Source organism: Talpa occidentalis, unplaced genomic scaffold (genome assembly GCF_014898055.3).
Source record: "Talpa occidentalis isolate TD23 unplaced genomic scaffold, MPIMG_talOcc4v2.1 talOcc4.13, whole genome shotgun sequence".
In the NCBI taxonomy this organism is placed as follows: Eukaryota; Metazoa; Chordata; class Mammalia; order Eulipotyphla; family Talpidae; genus Talpa; species Talpa occidentalis.
Genome location: NW_023601322.1, coordinates 68,623,028 through 68,641,756, shown reverse-complemented (window position 1 = coordinate 68,641,756; position 18,729 = coordinate 68,623,028). Strand labels below are relative to the sequence as shown.

Here is an 18,729-nt window from a genome sequence, read left to right as displayed (position 1 = left end):
GCGGTGGGGGGGAGGTGAGAGGAGACAGTGGGGAGCAGAACGGGCAGAGCTACTGAAATACACTGCTGAGTGAAGAAGCGGGTGAGACTGGAGTGGTCTGCTGCGCCATCTGGGTTGCTCCCTGGCTGGCAGTGGCTGGCAATAACTTGATAGAGCTGTCTTTAATTAACCCCTGCACCACCAGGGAGGCCCACACAGAATTTTTTTCTTGGCAGAAAAGGAACACCAATCCATTTGCATTTTTACTTATTCTTAATGTGTAATTGCTGAGAGTGTTTCATAATGTTTTTTAAGAAATTGTGATAAGCAAACTTAAGTACTAGAACAGAACCTGATGAATCCTTTAGTAAAATTAAGATAAAATAATTTAAAGTTTGAATGTTAACCTTTCTGTCCATATTTATAATCTGTGTTATAGTTATATATATCTTCTACAAGATAGTTAATCTGGAATTTACCCATTATTTGCCCACCACACTGAAGAATATTTTGTGCTCATCTTCTGTTCATTGTGCAGTGGCTTCCTGATCTGACTTTATATCATAGTTATCCATGAAGCATTAAAAACAAAAATAAGTTCTTTAGTCCCAGACCTGCAGAGTCAATGTTAATTTTTAAAAGCACTCCCAGTTATACAGGCAGCCTGCCTGCCCTATCAGACATTTGGAAACCATTTTTCTCTGAAGGTTACATTGTAGTATATTGCCTTTGTTACTCTAAAGGACAGTAACCCAATTGATAGATGTGTGATCTAAAGAGTCGTTGGGATATATGTTTGCTCTATGTTAGTCATTGCACAAGTAATCCGGTTTGCCCTGCTGAAGAAAGCTTTTGCTGGACATAATTTATAACTTTAATCTGATCCCAGTGTAATTCCATTGTATAGAACTGGTTTGTTCAATTAGATCTGTTTGAGTTACTTGAATTCCTTCTCATTCTTTGGTAGCACCAAACGATTACGTATTAAAGAAGACTGTTCTTGTATTTCACCATCATCTTTAAAGTTTAGATATATTTTCCTTTTGAGGAGGGAGAATGTGTTCTGTACAAGGGAATGGCTCTGTATAAATTAGGAAACTAAGATTAAATTTATTGCTCCAAAATGTTGTTTTAATGTGGTTTGGTCTTGAAGTGACTGAAAGGGGGAAGAGGCGGAGTCAGATTAATCTAAAAGCCTCCCAGCATTCCTACATTTTAGGTCTTAGACTCCATCATGATTTCTTTTCATCTTTATCAACTTATATTCCAAGATGTAGTAGAGGAAAAATTCCAGCTACCCTAAATGCAGACACAACTTAGGAAGTAAAGATTTAGATATGTAGAATAATGTTTGCACAAAACTCTAACACACTTAAGAGACATTGGCCCATTATTCCCCATCTTTTTGATGCAAAAATGGAGTCCCAGATTGACATATCCAGGCTTACATAGGAAGCTTCGTTAGGGCCAGAACTGGGATTCCATCTTAGTTCTTCTGACTTCCCATGTAGTTTTCTTTTCCTGTTATATGCGATCCTTCCTGTGGGAATTAGAATACAGCATTTGTAAAAAGACAACTCATTTTCAGCAGGGATCATAAAGTGAAAATCCATGAGCAATTCCCCACTTTAATCATCATTTCAGAATTTACATTTTTTTGTAATATGAAGCTGTTTAAAGAAAGTCAGATGCCATAGTTAAATTAACAGAATTCTTTGTTTGTGACATTCTTTTCAGTTTAGGTGAAGTTCCTGGGTTTCTGGTTACACATAAGCAAATTTAATTTCAGTTCCTACTTTCTCTTCAGAAAATTGATAAAAATTGATATAATATATATAGCTTACATCTGGTTCCTCCTTTCCCTGCCATAGATTGGGGGCCGAGGGGGTAGGGGGTGGTGTTTCAACTTGCAATCTGAGTTCCTGCTTTTGTCTTATATTTCTTGGAAGGTATTTTTGCATGTGGATCTGGGTTGAATGCTTCTGAGTATCTGAAGCCATCTGTTAATGAACTTGCTTTTTTATGTACTTATTTTCCAGGTCAAGAGCAATCTGAATCCAAATGCAAAGGAGTTTGTTCCTGGGGTGAAGTACTAAAATGTTTGAGTAGACGGGGCCCTCTTTTGGTGGATGTAGCACAATTTCCACACTGTGAAGGCAGTATTAGAAGACTTAATTGTAAAAGCTCTCTCTTGTCACTGTGTTACACTTATGCATTGCCAAAGTTTTGTTAGTCTTGCATGCTTAATAAAAGTGCTGAGACTGTTATTAAGTAAAAAACTGTCAAACATTTACTGAACATAGAATTGGCCCCATGGCTTGATGTGAAGACAGCGAGGAAAGAAGCACCAGTCAAGTTGTGACAAAGCATGAAATTAAATGACCTCTAAATCTTAGTGAATTGTCTTTTTTATTTTGTTGAGGCTTAACTACTAGACCCTTATGGATAACTAATACTTGTTAATGTCTAAACATTTTTTTAATAAGTAAATTTAAATTAAGTTCTGATTGTTAAGCAGAGTTCTCAGTTCAGACTTAAATTTGCATTTGCCCCATCAAAAATAATCTTTTTCTGAAGATGGTTTGTTCAGTTGAAATAATTCAGTATATTCAAGTATGTCTTTGGTTACTGAGGTTATAAGATATTGGTCACATGAAAATTAGTCTTGATTTGTATGATATGTTATCATGTAAGAAATACTGGATTCCTTTCCTAATGTTATGTATGAGGAAGTATGTGATGTGAGAACTGCATCTTCGAAGGAGTCATTGCATTGTAGCTATGCCAGTGTTAAGTCCAACATTTGACCAACCCACAATTCAATTGAACAAAGAAATTGTAATCAGTAATTTGAGTGGTGCTTTTCCTTGCTTTGTTAACCATCACTACAATAGTCTGCAGCACAACTTTTCTTTTAACAAAGCTAGAACAGTTTTGGCTTCTTAAACTTCATATCTGGGTAGGTTAAGCTGCCATACGTGTTCAGTGTGAATAGTGTTTAAGTTGAAAATATTGTAAAAAAATTATATTTTTTCAAAAATATTTAAAAAAATAAATAATAGTAGAACTGAGCTGATGGTTGTGTTTTTTGGTGCTGGAATGCAGATTCTCCGTTGATGATACTCACTTTAATGTGGACTGAGTACCTCAAGATGGGACAGCAGGCTTTATTACATTCTGTACTATCAAATAATGTTATGTCAGTATCTGTCCAAAATACAGTGATAAACCCCATAGCTAAACATGTCAAGAAAATTTGACCAGTATAGTGGTAACCTTACTCTGATCACCACTGACTTGTATTTTTCACAAGCCCTTTGCAATCTTGATTGGGCTGGTTTGCTATTTACCTGAACCTTTAGCCATTTTTCCCCTAACGATCTTATTTGTAATAAGTTTCTGGCTAGTATTTATTTTGAATGGCCTGTCAACCTAGCAATTAGCAGTTTTATGATTCCAGGTGCCACTAGAACTGGCATATAATACTCCCACATATCCGTACTCAGTTGTTGACAATGTCCTTTGTGCTTTTCTTGAGCTTGGCTCAAGGAGATTAAGAAGGTAATGGTGTCAGTTCTGGCTCCCATTAGCCTTAGAAGGATCCTTTGGTGTGAGCAGTATGCTCCTATGTTTTTTAATAGCCACCTTAATAATCCAATAAATAGGTAGTTTCTTTAAGGAGCTATGAAGCAAAGATGATCCTGCTTGGTGCAGTCCTTCCTGTACCCTAATGGCTCAGTACCATAAGTGATACAGCAGGCTGCCAAATAATTGAGACTTAAAGATCTTTTCTCAGAGAGAAAAGATGGGGGGACACAGGTAAGTTAATTTCAACAAACTGCCAAGTTATTATAATTGGAGATAATAAACTTGACTTAGAGAGGTGAAGTAGCCTAAGGACTAAGGGCTACAGATTTTCTGGATATGAAGCCAGTGATCATAGGCAAGTTACTTAACCTTTCTGTGTCTTAGTTTCTACCTCTTTAAAATGGTAATGATAACAGAATCTAGCTCAGAATTGTCCTTAGTTGACATACCTGAAGCACTTCTGACAGTCCTTGGCACATAGAAAGTTTTAAGTGACCGCTATTATTTTTTTTAAGATTGATTTTTTTTTTTTTTTTGCCCAAATCAATGACGACTTTTATTATTGCATCTTAAAGATGTATCACAAATAGATCTAAGAAATCATCCATTATCTTGCTGCTCTGTAGCTGGACAACTTAAATCTTATTCATCAGCATGCTGAACAGTTCCTTTTTCAGAAACATAGATACCATCCAAAAATTTCCTGATATCCTTGTTTTTAATGTCGTGGCTTGCTGAATCAAAGCAGCTGAATTTGATACAAGTTCAATGTCGTTTCCTTCAAGAGTCAACTCATCTTTCTGGACTTGAGATACTGAACAAGCAACACCTTGTCTTATCTGAACCCTGCAAATGTATTTTTCGCCCAAGAAATTTTGGATTTTAACAAGAGACCCATTCTCCTGAATAACAACGTTGATAGGGAAGTGAGCATACACAGACCTCAACTTATAACGGAAGCCCAGTGTAACACCCTTGATCATGTTCTGTACATGACTACAGATAGTGCGAACAGTAGCCAGTTCCTTTCTATTTCCCCACCATTTGTCAACCCGGAGCCCCTTCTTTTTCTTCCCAAGCAAACTGAGTTGACATTGATGTGATTGAAGTCCCTCCGCAGGGTGCCTCTGGGGCCCTTCACAATAACAGTGCGACCCTTCAGGGATGTGTCAACATTTTCTGGAATGTCGACAGTCTGATTGCTGAGAATGGTCTTCATTCTCGCAGTAGATGCGGCAAAGAGAGCGCGTCTTTCGTCATTACGTTCTTGTAGGCTGTCAAGATTGATTGATTTATGCATACAAGAACTGGGGTACAGGCCAGAGGTGCAGGAGGGTGAGAGGATTCACCAGAAACTGTGGGGAACAGAACAGGCAGACTGACTGAAATACACTGCTGAGGGGAGCAGTGGGTGAGTCAGGAGAGGTCTGCCGTGCCATGTGGGTAGCTCCCTGGCCAGGGATCGAACTCGTGCTGCAGTGGCTGCGGACAGCTTCATAGATTACATCTTAACCCCTTGCGCCACCAGGGAGGCCTATGACTGCTATTATTATTAGGGAGTCTTCACATTAAGCTCTCATTTTGTAAGAATGTTTGTGTGAGGGAACATACACATTAAGTCAATTTGAAGATAAACTAGAGAGCCAGACCACCTAATAATGGGAAGTTGTAGTATCAGCTTTTTGATTTTGAGGCCCTTGGAAAAAAATTATCACACCATCAGGGCATGCCTTAGCATAACTGAAGTCATCCTGTTTCATACATTTCTTATTTTATGACCACTGTTTATAAGGCAGTTTATATGAGAGGTTTTTTCCCTGTTCTTGTGCTGTCATTATTTCTCAACCTTTTCCATCAGGTGATAACAGTATACTGGAGTGCAGGGATGAGGCTGGCTGTGGCTCATGGGCTCTGGTTGACCCGTTTCTGCCCAAATACCCAGAAGATTGAGGACATCAATTAATTTTAAACTATTTGTATCCTCTTTGTGACACACCTTTGGGAAGTTCCATTGTCACTATAAAATGGCTAAGGAGTTCCACCCAAAAGCCATGTATTGACTTTTGACCCAGCCTACCTTCTCCTGAATGACACTCAAATAGGTCACAAAAATGGAAATTGAGTAGTTTCTTAAAGAGTAAGAATTTTGTGATTTTTTTCAAATCCTCCCACAAAAACCATCGACTAAGTTATGTCTTACCTTTACTGGGAGTGATACTTCAGACCTTTGTTGACACAGGCCCACTTTCTGTATTTTCTAAAGTATCTTCTGGAACTGGAATTTGGTCTTTTGACTTTGAAGAAAATCCTTTGAAGACTGGGCAGATAGGAATGTATTTCAGAAAGGCAATCCTCTTTATCCTGCTCATCCCGAAGGGGAAATCATAGCTCTTGAGACTGGCAGATGTCTCGCTGTTGGCATGGGCTCCAGCTTTCCACTGTATCAGCCCTCGTTCCTCTGGGCTCCCTAGAAGTGGATAATGGAAGAGGTCATTTACCAGAGACAACCATCCTCTCTCATGTATTTCCCCTTTCCAGAGCCTAGACCTGAGGCAGGTTTCTGAAATAGAGTGTCAATTCTCAGATTTTTTATCATTCTAAAAGTTGTTAAATACATGATTTACCTTGCTCAGAGTTCTAGGGAAGTTTCCCTAGAAGGGAAACTAAAAGTTTCCCTAGATATGGGGTATAATTAATATTTATTGTGTATATATAGTGTGCCGAGCTCTGTGCTAAATGTTTTAATTTAACTATCTCATTCCTTTAAGATTACATGTGTGGGGCCTCCCCGGTGGCGCAGCGGTTGAGCGCTGGGTTGCAAAGCTGCCCGCAGCCTCTGCAGCGACGGTTCGATCCCCGGCTGCTCCCCGGCCACCGGAGGAGGGTCCCACATGGCGCGCAGACCTCTCCTGCCACCCGCTGCTCCCCTCAGCAGTGTACTTCGGTCCTTCTGCCTGCTCTGCTCCCCACTCTGGCTCTGGTGAATTCTCTCACCCTCCCGCGCTTCTGACTGTACCCAGTGCATGTACAAACAAACAAACAAATAAATAAATAAAAATACATGCCTCTTTAAATAAATAAATAAATAAATAAATAAATAAAAGATTACCTGTGTGGTAGGAATATAGGCACTATTATACAAGATTTTATAATGAAACAGGGAATTGTCAACCACCATCATTGAGTATGGAGCCTAGTGTGTGTAGTGCCCAGACTCTTCTAGGGGGCAGGGAGGTATGTTTCAAAATACTGTAATCAGTATCAATATTCAATTGCTTTTCGGCCTTTTGGCTAAGATCACACGCAGTATCAATATTCAGTATGATCATTCCATACTTAGCAAATAATACGAGCCTTAGAAAGTCAAGCTAGGTAAATTCTTAATAGTTGATGGTTTGGTAGGGGTATATAAGAGAGATTTTTTTTAAATGAGGGAATTTCTCCCTTAGTTTTGGGGGAGCTGTGAGGTTTTCACGAGAACTGGGGTCGACAAAGACTGACTAAATCCAGTGAAAAGAGAGATTTCCAGATGCTGGCAACCCAGTCCGAGAATACCATACAGTTATACAGGGTATCCCCAAAACGGATTTGCAACAGGGGTTTGGGTAGGCATCCTTAGACCAACAGATTATTCTGCTCGATTATGACACTACTACCTCAAGATAGCATCAGATCCCACAGGTAAAAGGCTCAGTATCCCAAAACCATCCCCCATTTCAGACTCCCTTGGCAAGCCCCAGGCTTTTTTTTTTTTTTTTTTTTTTTTAAGATTTATCTATTTATACAAGAGCTGGAGTACAGGCCAGAGGCGCGGGAGTGTGAAAAGATTCAACACAGACAGAGCTGGGAGCAGAACAGGCAGATGACTGAAAACACTGCTGAGGGGATCAGTGGGCAAGACAGGAGAGGTCCACCGCACCATGTGGGTATCTCCCTGGCCAGCTGGGAATCGAACCCGCGCTGCAGAGGCTGCGGACAGCTTCACAGCGCTGTGCTGAACTCACTGCGCCACCCGGGAGGCCAAGCCCCAGACTTCTATATGTGCTCAGGACACTCAAGTTCTAGTAACTTCTAGAGCATGTCGCAGAACTCGTAAAACCCATGTACTCAAAAGTACCCATTGAGGGCCTCCCTGGTGGCGCAAGGGGTTAAGTACCGCACTATGAAGCAATCTACAGCCTCTGTGGCATGAGTTCGACCCCGGCCAGAGAGAAACCCACATGGCACAGCAGACCTCTCCTGTCTCTCCCGCTGCTCCCCTCAGCAGTGTATTTCCGTCAATCTGCCTGTTCTGTTCCCCACTATGTCTCTGGTGAATCCTCTCACCCCCCACATCTCTGGGCTGTACCCCAGCTCTTGTATGCATAAATAAATAAATCTTAAAAAAAAAAAAAGTACCCATTGATTACAAAGGGTATCATAGAAGGGAACAGCCAAATGAAAGAGATGGAGAGGTAAATGTGGGGAAAGGATGCTTTCCATGCCCTCTCCAGGGGCACCATTCTCCCTAAGTCTCCATGTGTTCACTAACCCAGAAGCTCTTACGAGCCCCGCCTTTTGGGCTTTCATGAAGACTTTATTACATATGTAGGTTTCATTAACTCATTGGCCATTGGCAGTTGAACTCAAACTCTAGCCCCTCTTCCATCCTAGGAGGTCAGGGTAGAAATTCCAACCCTCTATAATCATGTGGTTTCCCCTGGCAACGAGTCCCCATCCTTAAGTATTTGCTCATAAGTCACCTTGATGACTTAATAAGAGACAACTTCATCACTCTCAACACTTAGGACATTACAAGGAGTTTGGGAACTATGAGGAACCATGGATGAAGATAAAATACGTGAAAAATACAGATATTGGTCATCTGAATGACCACAATGCATTTATCTTGTAACTCACAATATTCCCACAGTAAAACCAAATTTGTCCTGAAATCTCAGAGGGTAGGTCTAGGCTTCTGGGGGAAGGTACTATTTTAGCAGAGTAGAAAGGAAAGGTGGCCAGAGTAGAGGGGAAAAGCCGTCTGTGGACAGGACTGTGATGTCTATCCACCCACCACCACCCACACACAACAGAGCGTCCTATGCTTCCAGTTTCTAGCCCCATCCAATTTCATCAAGCAAGCCCTCCAGATGACTCCAGACCAGGCTTATTGACTGTACTGTTCTACACTGCTCTCAGCCCAGTTTTAAGTCCTATCTTGTGCTAGGAGCTCCCTCAAAACAAACATGGGGGGCCTCCCCGGTGGCGCAGTGGTTGAGCGCTGGGTTGCGAAGCTGCCCGCGGCCTCTGCGGCGCCGGTTCGATCCCCGGCTGCTCCCCAGCCACTGGAGGAGGGTCCCGCATGGCGCGCAGACCTCTCCTGCCGCCCGCTGCTCCCCTCAGCAGTGTACTTCGGTCCTTCTGCCTGCTCTGCTCCCCGCTCTGGCTCTGGTGAATTCTCTCACCCTCCCGCGCTTCTGACTGTACCCAGTGCATGTACAAACAAACAAATAAATAAATAAATAAACATGCCTCTATTTAAAAAAAAAAAAAAAAAAAAAAAAAAAACAAACATGGGACTTAAGCTTTTTGGTTTTTTTTTCCCTTGCATTCTTTTCAGTGTCTAACCCAAGGTAAAGTTCTCTTAGTAGTTGCTGGACTAAATTGATTGCCCCCTAAGGTTGGACAGTGAATAGGTAAAGAGATGGAGCAGATAAGAAGTGGCCCATCAGTGAAGTGTGATCATCACACAGAAGCAAGCTGTGCAATTCCATGGCTAACAACTGTTCTGCCATCTACCTAGGTTTGTTTTTTGTTTGTTTGTTTGTTTTTAAATATTCATGCATACAAGAACTGGGGTACAGGCCAGAGGTGTGGTGGGTGAGAGGATTCACCAGAGACAGAGTGGGGAACAGAACAGGCAGATCAACGGAAATACACTGCTGAGGAGAGCAGCGGTAGCAGTGGGCTAGTCAGGAGAGGTCTGCTGCGCCATGTGGGCCGCTCCCTGGCCAGGGATCAAACTTGTGCTGCAGTGGCTGTGGATAGCTTTATAAGTTGTGTCTTAACCCCATGGGCCATGAGGCAGGCCCTACACCTAGGTTTGAATCCAGATTGTATGGCTTTGGGGAAGTGATTCTACCATTTCCAATCTTCAGATTCCTCATCGGTGCTCATAAAAGGAGTGTTGAAGATTATGTGGCATAACACATGTTATGATTTCTGGCAAAGGTGTTGCTGACATGCAGTGGGGTTGAAGGATAGGGATGTGAGGAACACAAGAGAGGCTGCTCTGAGACTTAACATCTGGTACCTTAATCCAGTTACTCAAATCTTAAGCCTTAGCTTCCCGCCCAGATGCCCTCTATGCCCCCAGTTTTCTTAAGCATTGAGGCTGCCACTTGTCTCAGGTTCACAGAGTGGGCTATTCCAGCATACACCCCAGTCTCCTCTAAATGGGGAGGAATAGGTATCACAATTAAGTATCCACCCATCATCCATGGGGCATCTGCCACCAAGAGCCCTCTCATCGATGCTGTTAAATTCCTAAAATTGCCAGGGAGCCAGGCCCTTCCCTACCCACACTCCAACCCACCAGCTGTGCAGTCAGCTTGACTCTTGCACTCTGAATAGATATTTGCCTCTTCGGACAGAGAGAAGCAAGTGAAATTGCACCTGCGTTCAGGCTGGTAAGTGGTGGGAAAGGAGGGTCACTTGGCTACTCCCATCCTTCAACTCCCTGCACTGATAGTCTGTAAATTCCCTTCTCCCCCCCACATACACGGTTTCCCCAGCTTTCCTTGATCTTCCAGTTCCCCTGAAGCCCTCTAGCAGAGGCAATGTGGTGCAGTGCTGGGACACAGGACATGGACTACATCAGATGAACTTTGTTAAAATCCCAGATTTGCAACATTTTAAGTCTCCAAACTGAGCTTTGGTGAGTCACCTCCCTGATTCTGTTTCCTCATTTAAAATTATGTCTATAGTCTCAACCTCACAGGACAATTTTTGAAGCTCAAATGAGACACTTAGCTCCAAACCTGACCCATATGTAGTAAACAGTAAATATCAGAGTACCTAGTGACATTTAATGTGTATGTATTTAGTGGGCACATAAACAGGCCAGGCAGGTTTTCAGAAAACCCAGCAAGTATCCTCCATGATCTCTGCAAAAACCCTGATATCATAAAGGCTCTTCTCGTAGCTAACATGACAGGCTGCTGGCATATTTGGAGTGGGTTTTGCAAACAACGATGCTGCATTTGTATCTGTCCTAAGAAAGTAAAGGCACTTCTCAACCCTGGTAGCATAAAGAAATGGAGAGGAATTAAGAAAAAAAAAAACATTCAAAAAAGAAAAAGGGATGGAAAGTAAACAATGCAAAGAGCCCTGAATAACTCGTAGGGCCACCCTCTCAAGACCTGTAATGTTTGTCTAAGCCAAGTGGTCTCTCCCTTCAGCCAGCAGGCACTCCGCCAGCCCACCTGTTCCTGCTTCTCCCTGCAGGACCTGCATGGCATCATCAGGCCTGGCCACGGCTCCAGCTCAGGGGCCATCTGTTGGCCTGTATATCAGTCCAGCCCAATTGTATGTGCCACTCCCAGAGCTGATCCATACCAGGCACTGTGTTGTCCAATAGGAAAGCCAGGCATCCACCCACGAACATCTCCGTAGTCAGCAGCACAGTTAGAATCTGGTCTATTTCAGGAATGCCTGTGGAATAGGCCAAGGGGCAATGGGTGTCAAGGCCAGATCTGCAAAGCAGAACGCAGGGTCTTTTCTCCCAACTAGTGCAGGCTGCAGACTTCCTTGAGCCAGGGTGGTGATGGAAGGGTGTAAAACACTGACTTTCAACCCTATCTGCATCTCTGCCTCTCCCATCCCTGGATTGAAATTCCAGTTTTGCCAGTTGCTACCAGGGCCTTGTCACCTCACTTTCCTCATCTGTAACAGGGAGATGAGATAATAGCTATCTCGTGGAGCTCTTGTGAAAATTAAATGAGCACATGCAGAACTCAGCACCAGTGCACAGAAAGTATCTTAATAAAGGACAGCTGCTTATTAGTTTCTTGACTGCTGATTAACATACGGAGTTGGGCAGAATTTCTGGCTCCAGCCGTGTGAAGTCTTAGAGGAAGGGGCTGTGCTCAGAGTCGGAGCCCACCACACCTCTCTCCTCTCCCCCCCTCCCCTGCCCCCCCCCAACGTAGACAAGGGGTGGCACCTGTGTTGATGGCTCCGCGGTTGGACTCCAGGTAATTGGGGAGCGTGAGCCCGAAAAACATAGAAAATCCCAGCACAAAAAGGTTGCGGGAGGAGTTCATGTCCACGAACTGCAGGTTGGACAGTCCCACCGCCGTAATCATGCCTGAGGGCGCAGAAGAACAGATGGAGGCGCGGTAGGGGCGGGATGGGCTCTACCCCTCGGCGCCCTGGGGCCCTCGCGGTGGTACTCACCAAACAGAGTACAGAACATTCCCCCCAATATGGGGTCAGGCAGCGAGGCGAAGAGGGCTGTGAACTTGCCAATGGTGCCCAGGATCAGCATGATGCCGGCACCGTACTGCACCACACGCCGGCTGCCCACCTGCCGGGGAACCAGGGGGTGTGGCTGGGTCGCGGTTAGCTTCGGGGCGCGGCGGGGCTGGGGGTCGGGGCTGGGGGTCGGGGCTGGGGGTCGGGGCGGGGCCGGGGCCGGGGCGGGGCGGGGCCGGGGCGGGGCCGGGGGGCGGGGTGGGGCCTGGGTGGCGAGGCCGGCGGGGGCGGGGGCGGGGCGGGGCCGGGCGGGGCCAGTGGGCGGGGTCTGCAATAAGAGCAAGGCACACACTTGGGCCTGGGCTTAAGGGTGGGACCAAAGTTGGGATGGACTTGGGTCAGGGAATGGGAGGGGACTTCGTGCTGCTCCTGCGCTCGACTTGGCACCTTGGTAATCCCCAGGACGCCAATGTTGGGGCTGGACGATGTGGACCCGTTGCCCGTGCCGAACAGCCCTGCGATAATGCAGCAGATGCCTTCGGTAAAGATACCCCTGTAAGGAAAGGGTGAGAGGGGTTTGTGATCCAGCCTGTGCCCCAGCAAGTGTCCTCTTATCCTCCTGGCCTAGCTGCTAGCCTTCTGGAGACTGCGAGCTGCAACTCTCCGTTGGTAGTACTCCCAGCTTCAGGCCAGAGTAGGCCTGGAAATCAGGAGTCCAGACCAGAGCATCAGTCCCAGGGCCCTGGCACTTACTCCTTTAGGATTAAATTTCCTCATAAGTAAGCTGGGGACAATAAGGATGCTTGTCTCACAGGATTGTTAGCAAACTGTTTTAAGAGAATGCACATGGAAGACTAGGGACCCTGAATGTTGAGTGACTATGGTTCCCCTAAGACTTCATTATCCCCTCAACTACTGACAACATGCAGATAGAGTGATGAGTGCTTCCAGATTTCTTAAGGAGAATGAGGTCTGGAGAGTATTGTGTGGGGGTTTGTGTGTGTGTGTGTGTGTGTGTGCGCGCATAGAGGAACTGGGGTGAAGGCCAGAGGTGCTGGGGGTGAGAGGATTCACCAGAGACAGGGTGCGGAGCAGAACAAGCAGATTTTACTGAAATACACTGCTAAGGGGAGCAGCAGGCAAGACAGGAGGGGTCTTCTATGCCATAAGTGGGTTAGCTTCCTGTCTGGGGATCGAACTCAGGCCATAATGGTGAAAGCATTGACACTTAGCCCTTAGGCCCCCAGGGAGTCCCAGATACAGAGAGTATTAATTCCTTGCCCACATCCACACCTCTGGGATTCAGATCTTTGCATACCTGTTGATAGCATGTACTGGAGGGGGTGGTGCACCAGCCAGGCGGGCACAAGCATAGTAATCTCCAATGGATTCGATGATGCCCGCTAATGTGGCACTGAACATTCCCAAAACAGCAGCTGCAGTCACTGTGGGCAGGCCCCACTGACCTAGGTCCAGGGAGACAGGAGGATGGATGTGGTGCCCTTTAGTGGGTCCAGAGTGGATAAGGCAGTACTTAGATGGGGACTTGGGGGGAGAGGCAGGTAAAGGGATCTCTGTACTGTGATCTTATTTGATCTGTATAGGAGCTTATTTGGGATCACTCAGACTCATGAAGTTCGAGTGAGGCTTTACCTGAGTAAAATACCACAGTGACTGGCACACTATAAATGTGCAGCTAATTCTAGTTACATCATCAACTGGATCGGGGTCATCAGTGGCCTCATAGATGGTCTCAGTGAGAGGCAGAGGGCCTCCCCTCACCCCCCTCCTGTGGGGTTACTCACAGGGGTAGGGGATGCGGATCCAGGGCGATATAGCCATGATGTCCCCTCGGGCATCTGTTCGTGCCTGGAAGCCGTAGGCTGTGGGATCTGCAGGCAGCACATTCGTGAGGGTCAGGATGTAGCAGAGCAACCACATGGTCATGATAGCCAGCACAATCTAAAGTGGGGTGGGTGAGAGGTGCACTTGAGGGCATTGGAGTCTCACTCCAGGCCCAACCTCAGCCCTAGACCCCAGCCTTTGCCTTTGCCCTAACACAAACCACGCCTGAACACCTGCTCCAATCCCTGGCTGGGACCGCCTCTCTGCTCTGGCTCTAAGTCCCTGCCGTCCCAGCCCTTGCCCCCATCCCCTTGACCCTGGACACAGATCCAACCCCTGGCCTGGTCCCAGCCTTAGTTGCCTGTCAGCTCCTCACAGGAAACATCTTGAAGATCTGGATGCGGAAGAAAGTGAAGCCTTTGCCCCATCGGTAGACAGGCAGCAGGAAGGTCAAGTTGCGCAGGTACTGGGAGAAGAGGATGATCAGGACAATGGAGCTTGGGGCAGAGACACAAGGAGAAGATGGCTAGTAGACCGGCCTGGGGCAGGACATAAAGGGATGAAGGGGATAAGGGAATTGGGACTGGGAAAGAATTAGGCCCATGTCCACTCACCAAGCTGAAATACCCCAGTGGGAGCCAGCTCGGTCACCAGCAGCTTGGAAGACAGAGAGGCCAATGAGGGAGACAGTGGGGGTGACTGTGAGAGGCCCAATGTAGCTGAGCAGGGCCCCAGGCAGCCCTGTCAGCCCAATCACCACCTCTACCATGCTGGACACTATGATTGCACCCTGGACCTGGAATGACAAAAAACAGCTATGTCATTAAGAGGCCATGACCTTTACATAAAAAATTTTCCTGGATCACATGCTTGTATCTCCCAACTCAGCAGAGGCCCTGACTCCCATCTAGCCCCCTCCTCAGGTCCAGGTCTCGTCTACCCCACCTGCAAACCTACCTCTCTTATCCGTGGGTGCCAGATATGAGAGGTGTTCAGGGGCAGGGTCCAGTTACCGTAGATCTCCTCTGGGGCCAGAATTGGGGCGCGTATAGCAACAAGGAACAGCAACAGAAGGGGAGAGAAGACACTGCCATGAATGAATGCACTCCCTGTCACCAACAGCTGCCCAGACCTCCAGGCTCCTGACCCTCCCTCTCCAATGCAGATCCCAAAGTGTGCCCACCTTCTGGGGGACATTTCCATCTCTCCAGAGCCAGGATGGCTTTGGCTGGGACCAGAAATGCAAAGGCACTGGCCTGGAACAGTGGCAGCCTGGAAGGAAGGCAGGGGAGTGGGAGGTTGGAGGGGAGGAGAGAAAGGTGGGAGCAGGGCAAGGAAGGAGGACCCGCCAGAGACAGGAAACCAGGAAAATGGGGCATGGAGAGGGGGACAGAGAATCACACAAGGGACAGTGACACAGAGGGACAAAGGCAGGAGCAGAGCAAAGGGAAGCCATTGAAGCTACAGGCAGGACTCTAATATTTGGGGGATCCAAAGGAAGAAATCAAATGGAGCCCCCGGCCCAGTCTGCCCCCTAACTTGTCAGCACCAGCTTCTGCACTGCGAGGGTCCACATGCACAGAGGTAGACTGCTCAGTTCCTACATCAAGCTCCTCTCACAACCCCCTTCCCCCACTCCACCTATAACCATCCTGTGGCCTCTCAGGCCTAGGGCTGTGCTCATGGGGGCAGGGAGGGTCTGGAGGATGGATCATCGACGGGGGCTGCACAGGTTTAGCGGCAGGGAAGAGGAGGTCCTGCTTGTTGGGAGGAGGGCATAGCGGGATTCAGCCCAGTCAGGATATATGAAACCCAAAGACTCCTCATCCTTGAGGAGTCCAAATCAAGGGCCCCAGGGTATGACCCCAGATACCTGACTGTGAGGCTGACTTGGGAGTCAGAGCAGCAGGTAGGGAAAGAGAGCAACTGTTTTTTGTCCCATCGGAGTCCAGTGAGAGAGACTACCTGCTTTTTTGGGGGTGAAGGGTGAAGGTGGGGCAGCTCACCGGATGCCCAGAGTGGTCTGGATGAGGGTGGTGATGCCCACGCAGGTGAAGATGGTACCAATGAGCTGGCTGACCATGTGCTGGTCTCGACCCACACACAGCGCCTCAGCCAGGAGGAAGGGCACAGCGATGGTGCCACTGAAGCACGTCAGGTAATGCTAGGTAGGGGAGAGGGCATGAGGCAGAGCCCATAGAGCTCAGAGGGATACCCTAACAGTCCTCATGACCGCCTCAGTGGGCCTGCATCCAGGCCAGCCTTGGCAGCGTACCCACCCAGGATTGACACTCCCATGGGGATAACTAGGGAGCTACTGCTCACCTCTCCGGGGGTTACTAATCAGCTTCCCAAGTGAGTGCTGCAGCTACTGTGGAGTGTGCCCTCCTCCCTGTCACCAACACTGCCTGGCTGGTGTCCCATGCTCCCAGGGGGTTAATCCTCTTTCAGGCCCCGTGAAGGCTTTTTTTCACCCCTGCTTGGTGACAGTCACTGTTGCTTACCTCAGGTTTCTCTTCCTGTTACCCAAGATAACCTGTTGGCCAGGGAGAGGGCTGGGATCCTGGGGAGTGTGCAGAGGTGGGGAGACCCATAAGGGAAGCCCACCTGGAAGCCGAGCAGGATGCACAGGTACCAGGGTGGCACATCCTCAATCTTGTACAACATGTCAAACTTGGGCCCTGTGGGCCCGGACATCGGGGGGTCCCTCGTGGAGGTCTCAGCTGGGCCCGGGGAATCATTCTGGGGGCAGCAGAGAGAAGTAGCTCAGGGTAGATGATAAATGATGAGGACTGCAAAGCCCATGCTGCCTCAGAATCAATCAGGCAGCTTTGCGTGGACACCTCAGAATGGGGACCGAGCCTGAAGCCTCCCACTTCCCCCACAGTTCAGCCACTCAGCTGCCCCTTTCCTTGGCTACTCCTGGCTCCCGCCTCACATTGCTTCCCACAGGAATGAAGACCAGGCATTCTAGTCAAGGGAGTGGGCCAGTGGGCCCCAAGTCAGAGACCTGGGGACACTAGGAGAAGGGCCCAAGAGGACTGGGACAAAGGACAGGCCCTCTTGGACCCACTCCAGTCTCATTTCTGCCCCTTGGAGGTCCTTGGGGTAACACTGGAGAGGGTAGGATGAGTCCCAGCTAGTCCCAAGTTGGAGTCAGCCAGTTCCAAAGCTGGTCTCCTTTACCTCAACTCCCACACCACTCCCTCCCCCAACTACAAGTTCAGTCTGGGACAGTCACTCTTGATCAAGTTCAGCGGAAGCTTTATCTCTGCCCTCCCAGGAAGAAGCTCCTTCAGCCCCTACCCCCACCCTACCCCCACCGGGCTCCCACCATCCCCCAGCACCTGTGTTGTGCCCTCGGGTTCCTCCTGGGCCCTCATCTTTGGGGCACAGGTGTGAGCAGTTCCTGAGAAGAAAAGGGGAGAGCTTTACAAAGGCCAAGGAGGACTTTACTCGGCACATCAGACATTGTTCAAAGTAAATCTGTAACCAGATCCCCAGCCCCTATTGCGAAAGGACCGGGTGGAGATAACGTATTAACTCTGGCCATAGTGGTAAAGGCCACTCAAGTCTCTGCCACCTTTACCTCTGAGTGCTCCCCACCCTGCTGGCACGCGAGCCAGTACACGGGACCTGTCCTGGCTGCCAAGAGAGGGCCCACATAGGGGATGAGACCTGGACAGCCTTGGAAGTTTACCAAGCCTTGGGTGAGAAGAGAGGAAGTAGAGTAGAAATAGGCACTTTTTATGTCACATGCTGAATGAGACTCTTCCCCACTTAGTAACAGGTTAATCATTATTATTATCATTATCCTAACCACTCTCATCACTGAGGAACGATTACATGCCAAGCAACATCCATGTATCGTGTATAACCCCAGGCACTAGGTTGTATTAACCTCTTTTAGAGCTGAGGAGACAGATTTAGGAGATATGATCTGGCCAGGGAGGGCCACACTGGTAGCAAGATTTTAGAAAACCACACCTAAAATTCTTGAACTCCAAGTTCCTGCATACATTAAATGTGATAATAGACTACCCTCACTCCCCCACCCACCGCTGCTGCTTCTTCGCACTCAGGATCCCTGAGGCACATGACATGACAGATGGGCCTCTAGGGAAGGAGCTACGCAGGCTGGACAGCTGTGCCTGTCCCCTGTGTCAGGAGAGGATTCCCTTACCCTCTCAACCAGGACTGGTTGCAAATTTAGGGGACCCAGTGCAAATGAAAACGTGGGTCCCCGGTTCCAAAAACATTACAAATTTCAAGAAAACAACAGCAAAGCACTGGGCCTCCCTAATGGCCCAAGGGGTTAAGCAAAGCTCTGTGAAGCTATATGCAGCCTCTGCAGCAGGAGTTTGACCTCCGACAGGCCAGGGAGCTACCCACATGGCGCAGCAGACCGCTTGTCTCGCCCGCTGCTTCCCTCAGCAGTGTATTTCAGTCAGTCTGCCTGTTCTGCTCCCCACTCAGTCTCTGGTGAATCCTTTCACTTCTCCCCACCCCCACACCTCTGGCCTACACCCCAGGTCTTGTATGCATAAATAAATAAATATTAAAAAAGAAAGAAAGCGACAGCAAAGTATTAAACTGAGAGCATTAAGCCTGAGCACTGGGTGCTGTGTGACTTCACGTCACATAGCCGGTGAAGCCGACCCTGGGCCCAGCCCGTCTTCCTCTGCTGGCAGCCCCAGCCCAGCATGACCAAGGACCCTGGAGCAGCTGAGGGGGCGTTAGGAGGGCCAGAGGAACATAGGCTTTCCAGCTGGTGGAGCAGGACATGTTCCCACCCTTCCTCCACCATCCCCCCCAGGGCCCACCTACTTCTGGATTGTTGTGCCCACGACCAGAACCTGC

The 18,729-nt window shown here is 47.7% G+C and overlaps 2 protein-coding genes and 1 pseudogene across 3 annotated transcripts in view; 1 reads left to right on the top strand and 2 right to left on the bottom strand.

Moving 5' to 3' along the window:
• The window catches only part of PAIP2 (poly(A) binding protein interacting protein 2), a 16,974-nt gene extending 13,924 nt beyond the window's left edge, over positions 1 to 3,050 (top strand). For both annotated transcript variants that reach the window (XM_037509187.2, XM_037509188.2), the window contains exon 4: positions 2,019 to 3,050. In XM_037509187.2, coding sequence (XP_037365084.1) covers positions 2,019 to 2,075 — 57 coding nt within the window. In that variant the 3' untranslated portion in view covers positions 2,076 to 3,050. The remainder of the gene's footprint in view (positions 1 to 2,018) is intronic.
• SLC23A1 (solute carrier family 23 member 1) lies at positions 1,098 to 18,729 on the bottom strand. The gene is made up of 16 exons (XM_037509186.2): positions 18,697 to 18,729; positions 17,217 to 17,278; positions 16,477 to 16,611; positions 15,876 to 16,033; positions 15,053 to 15,141; positions 14,827 to 14,894; positions 14,484 to 14,665; positions 14,246 to 14,366; positions 13,830 to 13,986; positions 13,343 to 13,490; positions 12,472 to 12,577; positions 12,007 to 12,136; positions 11,774 to 11,917; positions 11,167 to 11,262; positions 5,768 to 6,034; positions 1,098 to 1,519 (listed from the first exon to the last, which is right to left on the bottom strand). The coding sequence occupies exons 2-15, from the start codon at positions 17,250 to 17,252 to the stop codon at positions 5,787 to 5,789; spliced, it is 1,818 nt and encodes a 605-aa protein (XP_037365083.1). The 5' UTR covers positions 17,253 to 17,278; positions 18,697 to 18,729; the 3' UTR covers positions 1,098 to 1,519; positions 5,768 to 5,786.
• LOC119243411 (60S ribosomal protein L9-like) lies at positions 4,101 to 4,836 on the bottom strand (annotated as a pseudogene).

What these genes read in the sequence shown, in the direction of transcription:
- SLC23A1 (XM_037509186.2), bottom strand. Translation starts at nt 17,252, where the DNA reads ATGAGGGCCCAGGAGGAACCCGAGGGCACAACACAG. An exon ending in CACTGGGGTATTTCAGCTTG is followed by an intron (nt 14,367 to 14,483) that starts GTGAGTGGACAT and finishes CTCTGCCCCAAG; the next exon opens with CTCCATTGTCCTGATCATCC. An exon ending in GCGTCCTGGGGATTACCAAG is followed by an intron (nt 12,137 to 12,471) that starts GTGCCAAGTCGA and finishes GTTCCCCGGCAG; the next exon opens with GTGGGCAGCCGGCGTGTGGT.